Genomic DNA, 14,870 nt, shown 5'->3' with positions numbered 1-14,870 from the left:
GATTTGTGGGGCCAAGTACAATAACTTCAGTTTTATCTGAGTTTAAAAGCAGGAAATTAGAGGTCATCCATGTCTTTAATGGAAACATGGAGGAGTAGAGTACGGAGCACTAAACCCACAACCACGTGTGCATTAAGAGAACAGAATGAGAACTAGTTATCGCTGGAAATATGGAGGTGCAGGAACGCAGAGGGACAGACCCAGAACAACCAATAAACACAGTTCAGACAGATCTGTGTTTACAGATCACTTTTTACCAAAACTGGAGCAACTTTAACTTTTGACCCCTGTACAAACTGAAGTTGACCTTTGTCACCATTCTTGCTGTTTTAACCCATAACTCCATAACATTCAGTCACAGATAGTCCAAACTATACCTTTTTGGCAGTGTTGTATAGTAACGAAGTAACTTTCACTACTGTACTTAAGTACGTATTGGGAGACTTTGTACTTTACTTGAGTTTTTTTTAATTCAGCTTACTTTCACCTTTACTTCACTACATTTCCGACCTTAATTGCATACTTCTACTCCAAGACATTTTCTAGTCACCATGCCGTTACTCGTTACAAAAAAAAACACACACACACACACACACACACACACGAAAAAAAGTCGTGTTTTCACCCAGAGACACCACTGATTACTAGTGACTGCAACGAAGTCAGGCCGATTTGTCATGAGACATGTCCGGTAGAATTTTTTGCAGTTGCGTACTTGGGGGGTGTTTGTCAGGAAAATGATCATTTCTCTACACTGATTACAGACCTGCAGCGGGTCTGTAATCAACTTTTCTGCAGCGCCGCTTTGCTTTGAACCTTGAACCAATCGAAGCAGTGATTCGAAGGTCGAAGCAGTGCTTCGATCTACGATTCGTGGATTGATTGATTGATTGATTTCGTTTTATCCTAATTTTTCCCCGCTAAAACCCCAAAGATCATATGTCTGTGAGTAATATTTAATATTTTTATGTTAAACCGGCCTGTTATGGTCTTCTGAAACAGTTGATAGATGTATTTTATAACTTAAAAACAGGACTGATGCTAATGCGTTAGCATGTCTATGGCGTTTTCAATGTTAAAGTTAGCATTAAGCTGTTTGTATCAGCACGTTTGTGTTGATTTGTTTTCTGTATAATTAATGGCTCAGCGTTCGTTGTCATAAAAGAGTCATATTGCAATTTTTTTAATTTATTTTATTCATATATTATAGCAACAACAATAATAGTCTACATAATAGACAATAATAGTCAATAATAATAGACTAATAATGTTACAGTACAATTTTAGAGAAAGAGACAAAGAACCTAATGAAACAAAACACAACAGAAAAGATAAAACCATGTAACAATGAAAATAAATAAATACATATAGAAATAAATAACTGTTTCCTGTGAACACCTAGTGAGTAGCCTACTCTCATTTAGGTTTTGAAACCTTGTTTCTGAAGTGTTTTTGTGTGATGTGCACAATTTTCAGTATTTTGACTAATACTACCAGTCATTTACAAGCCTAGATCAACTTTGTAATATAAAAAAATCAGTCTGTTTTTGATTAATAACATTTACTTGTACTTTTACTTTCAATACTTGAGTACATTTAGTTGTACATTACTTGTCATACTTAAGTACAATAAATACTAGATACTTTAAGACTTTTACTTGAGCAGCATTTCAATTGGTGACTTGAACTTCTACCAAAGTCATTTTTAATGGGTATCTGTACTTTTACTTAAGTGTGATTTTCCGGTACTTCATACAACACTGCTTTTTGGAATCTTTATGCTCAGACAAATCATGTGGTATAGGTTTTAATATGATTGGAGCATCTTTTAATTTTGACCCCTGTATAATTCTTCAGTTGACCCCTACCTGACTGCCAGTTGAAAATTCAAGTGGCACAATCGCTTTTTTTAATAGAGAAATGTCTAAGGAGTCTGTCTATTGTGCCGAATATTGTCTTACCTGCTGCACTAAATCAGCCGCTGTGCCAGATGACAGCCTGGCATGAGCCCCCTGTCTACCTAGCAGCACTTGCCTGCAAATATCTGGTCATACCTGCATCCTGTGCACCTGTTGAAAGGATCTTTAGTGTTGCAGGAAAGATATTTCCACCAGAAAGATGTTGTCTCAGTGATAAAACCTTTGAGGAACTTATGACAATTAGATGCAACAATGTTACCCTGAAAAATAAGAACTGTAATAAATGATTGTTGCTTTTACCACAATTTTGCATAATTTTTTCACTTTCAAATTAAAAACAATATTACAAATTATCCAAAATGGATGGAATTTGTGTTTAAATTTAGTGTTTGTAAAGTATTTTTAGTATTTAAGACAAAACCTTTGTTAAATATGACAAATTATTCTTGTTAATTGGCTATAAGGAATTTCTCTGAATTGCAGTAAATTTAATTCCACTTCCTGTAATTCCAACTGAAATTCCAATTCAACATCTTGTGGGGGTGAAGCCCATTCAAATTCTTCAAATGGGTTTAAGTGAAATTCCAAATTCTGAATTTTGCAACAAGCCTGGTGTGTACTGAAGTAGCAATTTAAAATATATATATACTGTATATTTGTATTGTGCATGTTTTGTTTTTTTTCTGATTTGGTATTGTACTTGCATTCTTCTCAGATTCGTCCTGCTCTGCAGAATCACGCTCACGCTTTCTAAACTGGGAATAAATCACCGTCTGTGTACAAATGGTTGCTGAAGCAGTTGCTGCTCACAGCTGCTGAAGTTGTGCACGTGCGTGCATGTTGAGGGGGCTGCAGACAAACCTCGAACTTACTTCATGCCCTTATAAAGACAAATGTCCCTCAAAATCATGACCTATTTAAGAGACGTCTGTCTTCTGGTGATAAAATTGGATGCAGCTACAGCTTTGACTTGAAAAGAGAGACATTTTCACTAGAAATGCTAATTTGGTGGACGTCCTGTAAAGACGTCCTTTTTAGTGGGTAACAGCTCGACACTTTAAAGCATTTAACCTGTTTGAAAGTAGGATTACCAATCAGTCTCTAAATCAATCAACATCTAAATCGACCATTGTTCAATCAATAGGCCAATCAATATACTGTAATTTGAGAAAGGTTTGTGTGTGTGTGTGTGTGTGTGTGTGTGTGTGTGTGTGTGTGTGTGTGTGTGTGTGTGTGTGTGTGTGTTTGTTCCACTGCTCCTTCGACGTGCTTGATCCTGTTTCCTTGAAACTTGCTGTGCGCATGATATCAAAGGTATCAAAGTAAAAGTTGGTGATCCAAGTGGCCAAGATGCTCACGCAGGACTCAGTCCAAAACAGTACTGAACAGACAAGAGCCCAGAGGACATCCCTGAGGAACACCACAATTTACTGGGCAGAGGTGAGAGATACCAGAGACCAGATATGATGTCCAGAAACTTTTTGAGGAAGCTGCAAATTTTACTTTGTCCTCCAGAGAAACCCAGTCTTTGAAAATTCACATGGGCCTCACAGATTTTTACATTTAATGCGCTTGGTTTCAGTGCAGAAGGTTCTGGGTTCAAATCCCACCTCTGCCACACTGCTCCATGTAATGTGGAGTTGCATCAGGAAGGGCGTAAAACCTGTGCCAATTCAACATGCAGAGCCACCTTGGATTTGCTGTGCGACCCCGAGTGCAAACAAGGGAGCAGCCGAAGGGTCTTACTAAAGTGAGTGCTGCCAGAGCTGGGATGCGTTTGATGGACCTGAAGCTAGACCGGCACAGAGAGCAGTGTAATACTCTTGCTGTATACTTTGCTTGGAGTTGTCACCTTCAGTTATAGTCTTTATCATTCTTTGTAATTTTTATGCACCTTTATTACCAGCTGCAATACCAAGCTATTGTTTTCACTGGTCTGAGTGTGTGTGTGCGTGTGTGTGTGGGGGGGGGGGGGGGGGGGGCTGATGGACAAGATAACTCCAAAACAGATGGATGGATTTCCTTCAAAACTGGCAGCAACATTACTTCAGTAGATATTTAGAGGTGATTATATATTAGAATAGTTTTGGTCAAAGGTCAAGGTTTGTTTGTTTGCTTTGTATATCTCAACAACCAAGAAGCCATGATGGCTGATCTAAAGCATATATTGAGTCATAAGGAAGTCGTACTTAGTCAAAAACACCCTAACAGACATACGAGGTCTATTAGACAATAAACCGACCCTTTTATTTATTTTTTTAACTATAGGGATTTGAATGACGTGCGATTACACCAATCATGCTTGAACCCTCGTGCGCATGCGTGAGTTTTTTCACGCGTGTCGGAGACGTCATTTCCCTGTGGGTAGGCCTTGAGTGAGATGTGGTCCCGCCCTCTCGGCTGAATTCCTTTGTTTCACACGCTGCTCCAGACGGCGCGCGTTGCTTTATCAAAAATTTTTCTGGACCTGTGAGGAATATCCGAGTGGACACTATTCGAGAAATTAAGATGGTTTTCGGTGAAAAGTTTAACGGCTGATGAGAGATTATGGGGTGTTTCTGTCACTGTAAGGACTTCCCACGGAGCAGGATGTCGTGCAGCGCTTCCAGGCGCCGTCGTCGGCCTGTTTCGACCTGAAAACATCCTAATTTAAGGCTTAATTCATCCAGGACGTCGTGAGAGAACAGAGAAGATTCAGAAGAGGCCGGCATGAGGACTTTATGCGGACATTCCACTGTTTAAGGACATTTTTTAATGAAAGACGTGCACGCAAATTCACCGAGTCGTTTCCGTGACGACTCGGTGAATCTGTGTGCGCCGCGACAGGAAAAACACCTCCGTGTTGAAAACCATTTGTAAAATTCAGGCGGCTTTTGATGGCTTTCAACAAGTGAGTAACTGAGAAATTGTTTAACAGCTTGAGCATGTTCCAACTTGCCCGTTAAGATTTCCAACGGAGGTGTTCTTCCTGTCGCGACCCCCCGCGGTCGGGTCCGGCCCGACATGCGACTCTGCCCACACGTTCTTTCATTACAAAATGTCCGTTAACAATGGAATGTCCGAATAAACTCCTCATGCTGACTTCTTCTGAAAGTTCTCTGTTCTCTGACGACTTACTGTGTCAACAGAGCCTGAAATGTGGAAGTTTTCAACTTGAAACGGCGAGACCCTGCCGCCTCGAAGCGCAGATCGCCGTCAGGCGCCGTGGACCGTCCTTAAAGCGACACTACCAGACCAAAATCTATCATCAGCCGTTAAAATTTTTACCGAAAACCAGCTGAATTTATCGAATGATGTCCACTCAGTTGTGCCTTACAGCTTTGAAAAAATTTTGATCAAACAAAGCAGCAGTCTCTGAGCCATTCATAAACAATGAAAAAATCGACGAGAGGGTGGGCGACTCCTCACTCAAAGACTGCCCACAGGCAAATGACGTAACCGACAGGCGTGAAAAAACTCTCGCATGCCCACGAGGGTTCAAGCATGTCTGATGTAATCACACGTGATTCAAATCCATATGGTTTTTGAAAAAAATAATAAGGTCAGATACTTTTCTTATAGACCTCGTATGTATGTATATAGTATTTACATGTATGGATGAGCGTGCAGTTTATTGATCAGCCCTCTGATGCTTTTCACTGACTGTTGGATGAGATTATGAAGCTGTGCACATACACACCAACAATCCAGGGATTGATGTCAGACGTGGGGATGATATAGACCAGTAGGTTATCAGTGTCTGTCTGTCTCAGAGACAGATCACAGCGCTCCACTACAAATGGACTATTTTGGCGTGTTGAGGGTGTGGGAGTGTTTGTGCTCTCACTGCACTCTCCGTGTTCATTTAGGGGGAAAAAGAACACCTCTGAACCCTGATAAGAGCCCGGCAGGGGGGCCCGGCCGGCGTGAGGTGACAAATAAGGAGCCTAGATTGTCCAGTGTCTGTCGTGGCACGCCGCCACAGGCACCTGTTACACTCCATTCCCCTAAAAGGAGAAAGTGGAGCCAATCAGGGATCAGAAACGGCCTCATCGCTCCGTGCACAGTCCATCCCCGTGATCTGTCTGTCGTCTGGTGGAGGTCTGGCCTCTCAGTCCCCCCGCTCTCCCCCCCGCGTGGCCTCTCAGCTGTCTGGTATGTTTTTGAGAACCCTCCTTCTTTACACATGCCACGACGGCAGCGGACTGTCACAGCCGCGACCCCTTAGACGGCGTCTCAACAAGAACCACTCAGGGCCGCTCTCAGGTTACACAGATGATGCTGCTGCAGGAAACATCCCAAAATCCTGTTTTCCTGACTGACTCAAACTTCCCCCTGAATGTATTTCTCCTCATATTAAACACTGAAAGCTCAATAACAGATGGAAATCACCCCCATGTATTTGTCTAATATGATATTTGATGACCACACCTGGTGCAGCTCTGTTTTTCATCTTTCATGCATCCATTGTCTGTGAGGAAACATCACTCCACTTTCTCCCTGACACAGGATCCACTTTACTGAATCGTCCTCCGAAACAGAACTTATTTGGGCTTGTGTGAACTCCTGAGCCCCGCCCACCTGCTCCCCGGCACATATTTAAGGACCCCCATCTCCCACTCGCCCTTTGTCCCAGTGGAAACTCCAGTCTTGAGGTGCATCTTGGTGAGTGCGTTTGTGCTTCTTTTTTCTGAGCCGGTGATTTTAGAGGAAAATGCTGCTGCAGCAGATTTCTGCTCAATTTGAACAGCGGCCAAAAAACACGAGGATGCAGAAATGCATGAAATTACAGTGAGAGGAGGCAGAGGAAGCTTTTGATTGACAGGTCGTGCATGATGCATGAGGTGCGACCTGCGCTCAGCAGGTTAGGAACGCCTCTGAGGTTTAGAATGGAGCAACGGGACACCCGCTGAGGTGCGCCAGCGATGCAGCGTTAACTCTCTCTGACAGATCAAAGCTGATAATGACAGAATTTATACCAACTGGATGCAATCTGATTAAAATAAACCTATCAACATAATTCACAACAGCGAGGACATTTTGAGAAGTTACATTGTGGGAATGCTTGAGTTCTGATTTTAAGACAGACTATGATACCAAGTTAAAAATATGATATAAATATATTAATGTACGGTAGCTTTTTCTCACTAAACTGGTGGAAAATGTTTCCCCTTTTTTTGTGGACCCATGATTATTTAGGGGTCAAATATAACAAAAACAGAATGAAAAATATAAATATGTCTTGCATTATGTGAGAGCTGTGAATTTTTTTACTTGATCACAATCAGAAATTTGGTCGCGTTATAGCAGCGGATCTGCTGCAGAGTGGTGGTGGTAAGAGCTTGACAGTCTGAGGCAAAAAATAAAAGATTTTGAAGAGCAAATGTCAAATTTATGGTGACATTATGAGGGCTCTACTGAAATTACAAAGGGGGCTACAGCCCCCTCCACAAAACACCTTTCTACAGCCGCAGATGGCCTGAATGCACTTTTTTTTTCTTGCTGTCTTGTGAAAAAATCTCTGAGTCAATCAATCAGTCAATCAATCAATCAGTTCTTAAGCCTCGCTCACTGCCCCTGTGGTTGTCACGGTTTCCTCACAGCCAATAGGGGCGGAGAGACAAAGTAAAGCTTTATCAAATGGAATCAGTGATATTATATTAATGGCATAAAAACATCACAAAATTACATCATAGTTGTCAAACGACACATTTTCCCAAATACCACGAGGATTGATCCAAAGCTTATGTGGATCAGCAAATTATTTGGAATAAAGTTGCATAAGTGACGTTATGATGTCATCAGTATAATTTAATTTATTTTACACACATGCAACATTTGCATTGTCCATTGCCCTTCATTATATATGGATTATTATGTAGATCAGGACAAAACTACTGTATGTCAGCAAGTAGACAACTAAAGGATACATATGCACCATTAATTAATAATTTTTTTTTATTTCTGAATTTCTCATTAGTTTAGTTTTGGGTAAATTCATTACAAAAATCTTGTAGTGTTCATAAAAGTGAAGAAAAACACATGAATCAAGATCAGAAAAAAACTGAGCAGTTTCTGCATCTATAGTTTTAAATCCTGAAGAGATTTTCTGGCTATCTAAAGTCAAGATGTGGACTTTTGTGACATATGTCACAGAAGTCTAAAACGAGCTGTTTCTCGCCTACATGTGTTCGTACCAGGAGAGTTTCTGCATGTGCGCTCGTAGAGTTGTGGGGTTTTGATATTTAATATGAAGTGGTGAAGGTATTTGTTAGACAAAAGTCCATTTTGTCCCGTGTGACTCCTTTAATGATGCTGGTCGGTGGTGGGGGGGGGGTATGTGGTGACAGCTGAGGACAGACTGGCTTCATGACCACTTGTTAAAAGATGCTGCACCTCAGCTGCTAACCAGCTCTGAATTACCCACGGGACAGAGAGGAGCTATTCAGAGAGGCGACGGGACAACTGAAAATAGAACCGTGTGTGTGTGTGTGTGTGTGTGTGTGTGTGTGTGTGTGTGTGTGTGTGTGTGTGTGTGTGTGTGTGTGTGTGTGTGTGTGTGTGTGTGTGTGTGTGTGTTCTGTCCCGTTTTGGCTCTTCTGGCAGCTGTGAGGAGATTAGAGCCATCAGGTTGACTTCACGTCGCACATAGTGCCACATGTCACAGTGTCCAGCTTTTCATGACGACTTTAAATGGAAGAATTGTAGATTTAAACCTGAGATTAATCACTTTTTATCAAATTAATCTGTCTGATCTAACAGAGTGAATAATGAGAGCAAATAATAATCATAGTGTTGATGAAGCCCTCTCTCCAACCAGAACAATGAGGAGGGTACTCAGAGAGCGTAAACTCCAGCCAAGGATCAACAGTCCTCTATGTATGAGGTGTCTGTTAGCATTAGCTTTGTTTGGTCCTGATTGCTGACCTTTGATCCTGACTTAAACGTGAAACACATAAATACTGCGCTATGTCGCACCTTTCATCCTGATCACTTATCTTTGTTCAGGTTCCTGACCTTTGATCTGAATCACTGACTTTAGATCCTGATTCTCAAAATTTGATCTTGACCTTTGATCCTTTTATCCTAATTGCTGATCTAATTCCAATAGCCAAACATCTAACTTCCTCGACAACCTTTTAAAACCAGATTTATTTATAAAGCACTTTACATTAAAAGGCAAATATCAAAGTGCTTTGATCCTGATTGTTCACCTTTGATCTGCACAACTGAGCTTTAATCCTGATCACTGAACTTTGATTCCGATTGCTGAGCACCCCCCGGAGGGGAAGGGGGAGGTGAGCTCACGCCAACACGGAGAGAACATGCAAACTCCACACAGAAATGACAAAGCGGGAAGTGATCCCACAACCTTCTTGCTGTGAGGCAACAGTGCTAGCCACTAAGCCATTAAAGAAACTGATGAGGGTGGTGATATGTGCAGGTGAAGGTCTCATAAGAACATTTCTTTCTTTAGCAGAAGGCCATCTGAGAAAACATCAAACATGTGTGACGACGATGAGACCACCGCCCTGGTGTGTGACAATGGCTCTGGCCTGGTCAAGGCTGGGTTTGCTGGTGATGACGCTCCCCGTGCCGTCTTCCCATCCATTGTTGGCCGTCCCCGTCACCAGGTCCGAATCCTGAGACGACATCTGCACCACTGTTGGTCACATGATCACATGTGATCCTCGTCTTTGTCCAGTCAGACGTGCTGAGGTGTGTTTGATTGTTTCCAGGGTGTGATGGTGGGTATGGGTCAGAAGGACAGCTACGTGGGAGACGAGGCCCAGAGCAAGAGGGGTATCCTGACTCTGAAGTACCCCATCGAGCATGGTATCATCACCAACTGGGATGACATGGAGAAGGTGAGAAGTGAGGATGCAAAGCTTTATTAAACTCACTTCAAAAAGTTGAATATATGTTGCACATCCTTATCACTAATCCCCAGCAAGTCTTATGAGCTGGCTGTTCTATGACCAGTTATGCTCAAATGTGAATTATAAAAGGAAAAATTTGGTGCTGCTCTAGCACTTGATTCTGGTACTGAGTGTAAACGCATGTTAAATATACCACATATACACTGGTGCTGAACATTAAAATACACTGGTGCAGAGAAGGATTTTAAAATAAGAAAACAAGACACATTCAGTGGCATGGAAATGTACATGTATCCATCCCCTGACTTGTAAATAAAACTGGCTGTAAAAGTGATGATTTGTACTCAAGACAATCTTCAGATTTAATTTATCCAATTACTTATGAGCCATGAAAATGGAGAGACAGAAACGACTGTAATTCATTAGTGATATTTTTTGATTAATATTAAATAGTTTGTTTGTTTGTTTTTTTTGCCTAATATGTATGACTTAATATGGCCTCCACAAAATGTATGGTGGCCATCACAGGCTGATATGAATGTGAAAGTGAAAATGTGATATGAAAGTTTTTGACCCAATGAAGAGGTTCAAAAACTAAAAATGCTCCAGTCATATTGAAGAGTATGCCACATAATTGATCTGATCATAAAGGTTCCAAAAGTGTATAGTTTGGACTATGTATAACTGAATGTTGTGGAGTTATACAGGGGTCAAAAGTTTAAAATCACTTTGAAATTTTGCCAATTTTAAAGTGATGCAAATTTAGATTGGATTAGATAGAACTTTGTTAATCCTTTGGGAAGACTCCCAGTATTGTATATCAGCACACAGGGCAAGAAGCACACAGAGTATCAAAAGTAGAAATAAAAACGATTTGGAAAGTATAAATATCAGAAATACTGCTCGCTACTGTCTTACTTGCGGCTACTGTTCCTCTCCTTCCTGTCCTCTGTCTTCCTGTTACTCCTCCTCCCTTGAGTTTGGAGTTTTCTGTGTAATCCTTCATTGGCTCCTCACTGGCTGTAGTTACCGCCACGTCATGGCCACCATACATGGTAGATAGAAATGGAATACTGAGGCTGGATTGTCAGTGTTATGAAAACCTGCTTGGCCTATTGACAAAAAAAAAACCTTTGAATCAAGACAATAAAAGCTCACCTTATTTCATTTAAACTCCACTTTGATGGCACACAGATTGTCCAAATACTTACGGGCTTGACTATAAAAACACACACGAGGCAGCTGATGAAGATCAGCCAGTAAGCTGTGACTTCAGTGTTCTGCCTGAACTGCTGGTAAGTCTTCATCCATGTGCTGGTTTGACAGATCTGGCACCACACTTTCTACAACGAGCTGCGTGTGGCCCCAGAGGAGCACCCCACCCTCCTGACCGAGGCGCCCCTGAACCCCAAGGCCAACAGGGAGAAGATGACCCAGATCATGTTTGAGACCTTCAACGTCCCTGCCATGTATGTGGCCATTCAGGCAGTTCTGTCGCTGTACGCCTCCGGTCGTACCACTGGTGGGTCTCCATCCTGGACTCTGAAACATCCTGGTCCGAATGGTGTCTTCAGGGGCTCCTGTTTTTGTCTGAACAGGTATCGTGCTGGACTCTGGGGATGGTGTGACCCACAACGTGCCCATCTATGAGGGTTACGCTCTTCCTCACGCCATCATGCGTCTGGATCTGGCCGGTCGTGACCTGACTGACTACCTGATGAAGATCTTGACTGAGCGTGGCTACTCCTTTGTTACCACAGGTGAGGAGACCTCAGATGATGCACGCAAACACGTCAACATAACTTTATATATTTTTTCTCGTGAATTGCTGAGAACCTGCAGAATATTTTACTCTTCTTCATCTCTTCAGCTGAGCGTGAGATTGTGCGTGACATCAAGGAAAAGCTCTGCTATGTGGCTTTGGACTTCGAGAACGAGATGGCCACGGCCGCCTCCTCCTCCTCGCTGGAGAAGAGCTACGAGCTGCCCGATGGACAGGTCATCACCATTGGCAACGAGCGTTTCCGCTGCCCCGAGACTCTCTTCCAGCCTTCCTTCATCGGTAAGTGACAGCGGATCACAGCTGCCCCCAACCCAACTCCCAGACATCCTGCAGCTCATGTTCCTCAGTGATGAGGTTTCATGTTAACAGCGAGGTCAGGTCAGGTAAGGTCAGGTCAGGTCAGGTCGAGGTTCATACGCTGTGGTTACCTCATGTGCGTGTAACCACTTCTTGTCTGAATCCCTTTTATCATGTTTTTTTTGTTGTTGTTGTTGTTACAGTGGCGGATCTACAGGGTGGTTAAGGAGGTTGTAACCCCCCCCACCCCACCCCACCCCACTTCACTGATCAAAATCTTTATCACTGTTTATGCAAATAGTTACATATAGTTTATAAAACAAATACCAGCAACATTTAATGTTCTTGACAGTTGCCAAAGCTTAACAATAAGAAAACAAGATATTTTGCTTCATACACGGCCAATCAGATTTACCGTAAAGTGCTGCACACCTCCGACTTTACCTGAACTAAAAACACAAACACAAAATACAACTGTTTACAGCCACTTTTTAAACTGTACTTTATTCATATGTTTACATTTATACACACACACAGACACAGACACACGCACACATATATATGTGTATATACACATATACATTTTTGCACTACTGCAATTTCATTCTAACCAGCCCCTGTACAATCACAATAAAGACTATTCTATTCTATTCTACTTTATTCTACTCTACTCTATTCTATTCTACTTTATTCTACTCTATTCTATTCTACTCTATTCTATTCTATTCTATTCCATTCTACTCTATTCAACTCTATTCTCTTCTACTCTTTTCAACTATATTCTCTTCTACTCTACTCTATTCTATTCTAGTCTATTCTATTCTACTCTATTCTAATCTATTATATTCTACTCTATTCTAATCTATTCTAGTCTAGTCTAGTCTGTTCTACTCTACTCTATTCTATTCTACTCTACTCTATTCAACTCTGTTCTCTTCTACTCTATTCTCTTCTACTCTATTCAACTCTATTCTCTTCTACTCTATTCTAATCTATTATATTCTACTCTATTCTAATCTATTCTATTTACTCTATTCTGTTCTACTCTATTCTAATCTATTCTATTCAATTCTATTCTATTCTATTCTACTCAACTCTATTCTATTCTATTCAGCTCTATTCTATTCAACTTTATTCTATTCTACTCTATTCTAATCTATTCTATTCTATTCTACTCTATTCTCTTCTACTCTATTCAACTCTATTATCTTCTACTCTATTCTAATCTATTCTATTCTACTTTATTCTACTCCATTCTATCTATTCTATTCTATTCTATTCTATATACTACTCGATTATTTTCTATTCTACTCAACTATATTCTATTCTACTGTACTCTATTCTACTCTGTTCTATTCTATTTTAATCTATTCTAGTCTATTCTAGTCTATTCTACTCTATTCAACTCTATTCTCTTCTACTCTATTCTCTTCTACTCTATTCAACTCTATTCTACTCAACTCTATTCTATTCTACTCTATTCTAATCAACTCTATTCTATTCCACTATATTCTGTTCAGTTCTGTTCTGTTCTATTCTGTTCTAACTTTGATCCGTCTGCTGTGCTCAGGTATGGAGTCCGCTGGCATCCATGAGACGGCGTACAACAGCATCATGAAGTGCGACATCGACATCCGCAAGGACCTGTACGCGAACAACGTGCTGTCCGGCGGCACGACCATGTACCCTGGTATCGCTGACCGTATGCAGAAGGAGATCACTGCCCTGGCCCCGAGCACCATGAAGATCAAGGTGAGTCTGCACAGCAGCAGAGACGCTGTTGTTCGCTGTCACCGGAATCGAACACGGTTACTGAGCAGCCTTTGCCCCCACCTCCTCTGCAGATCATCGCTCCTCCTGAGAGGAAATACTCCGTCTGGATCGGCGGCTCCATCCTGGCTTCCCTGTCCACCTTCCAGCAAATGTGGATCAGCAAGCAGGAATACGATGAGGCCGGACCCTCCATCGTGCACAGAAAGTGCTTCTAAATGTCCAAAAAAGCACCAAAACACCGACTGCCCTTGCTGCTCTCCCCTCTGGATTTCTACTGTGCCTTTTGCTGTATATACATGTAATATTTTAATAAAAATAGTGACTTTTCACACTGAGCTGGAGTGTTTTTTCTAGGAGAGTCATGTAGATGTGCAGCATGTAGAACGTGACACGAGGCAGATCAGTTTATTCTTAAAAAGGATCAGACCAAAAACAATCTATTAGTTCTTTGTTGACTAGTTTATATGTAGATGCTTTCAGCTGCTATTAAGTTCAAACCATCAACAAGGCTGAAGAATGTTCTGTCTCCCATCTTTTAAAAAATGCTTTTAAAATTACTGACTCCACATTTTTTAACTTTTGATGCTTCTGTTCATCACCATCTCCAGTGTAAAAGCCAAAACTTATATATATATATAATTCCAGATTGATTCCAGATTTTATGTTACAGCCTTAATCCAGAATGGATGAAATTCCTTTTTTCCTCAAAATTCTACACACAATACCCCATAATGACAATGTAAAAAAAAAGTTTTCTTTTGTTTTCTTTTGGGTTTTTTTTTTTTTGTATGTTTGTTTAGATTTTTGCAAATTTCTTAAAAATGTTTTAAAAACTAAGAAATCACATGCACATAAGTATTCACAGCCTCTATCATGAAATAGTAGAGACGCTTGAATCTTTGACTGGACTGGGTTACTTGATGCGAGGACGTTTCCCTTCAAATCGCAGAAGCTTCCTCAGCTAAAATTCTTGCTCTGGTGGTCTGACTTCTGTCTTGACTCTTGAAGAGAAGAATAATCAGAAGTCACAAAAGCTGGAGTTTTAAACCTAACCAGACCCCTCCTACCGAGAGGCAGACTGCTATAGGCTAGTGACTAAACAATAGGTCTAATTAGCACCTATTGTGCTCTAGTTAACACCCTCCTAATGACAGGGCAACTGTCCCTCCTAATGATGGGACGGACCCTCTCCTGATGGTTCCCTTGACAACTCTGCTGATGACGTGAATGACTCATTAC

General features: G+C 41.2%; 1 protein-coding gene across 2 annotated transcripts; it reads left to right on the top strand.

The window, feature by feature from the left end:
- The first annotated feature begins 6,489 nt into the window (after positions 1-6,489).
- actc1a (actin alpha cardiac muscle 1a) lies at positions 6,490-13,958 on the top strand. 2 transcript variants are annotated; one of them, XM_034162735.1, is made up of 8 exons: positions 6,490-6,563; positions 9,379-9,532; positions 9,638-9,766; positions 11,105-11,300; positions 11,377-11,538; positions 11,649-11,840; positions 13,429-13,610; positions 13,703-13,958. In XM_034162735.1, the coding sequence occupies exons 2-8, from the start codon at positions 9,404-9,406 to the stop codon at positions 13,844-13,846; spliced, it is 1,134 nt and encodes a 377-aa protein (XP_034018626.1). In that variant the 5' UTR covers positions 6,490-6,563; positions 9,379-9,403; the 3' UTR covers positions 13,847-13,958. The 2 variants fall into 2 exon arrangements, with proteins under 2 accessions (XP_034018626.1, XP_034018627.1); XM_034162736.1 differs by having other exon boundaries at positions 6,496-6,563; positions 9,376-9,532.
- The last annotated feature ends 912 nt before the right edge of the window (positions 13,959-14,870 follow it).

This window comes from Thalassophryne amazonica, chromosome 21 (assembly GCF_902500255.1).
Source record: "Thalassophryne amazonica chromosome 21, fThaAma1.1, whole genome shotgun sequence".
In the NCBI taxonomy this organism is placed as follows: domain Eukaryota; kingdom Metazoa; phylum Chordata; class Actinopteri; order Batrachoidiformes; family Batrachoididae; genus Thalassophryne; species Thalassophryne amazonica.
The sequence above is the reverse complement of the archived record's forward strand: the minus strand, read 5'-3'. Positions and strand labels throughout refer to the sequence as shown.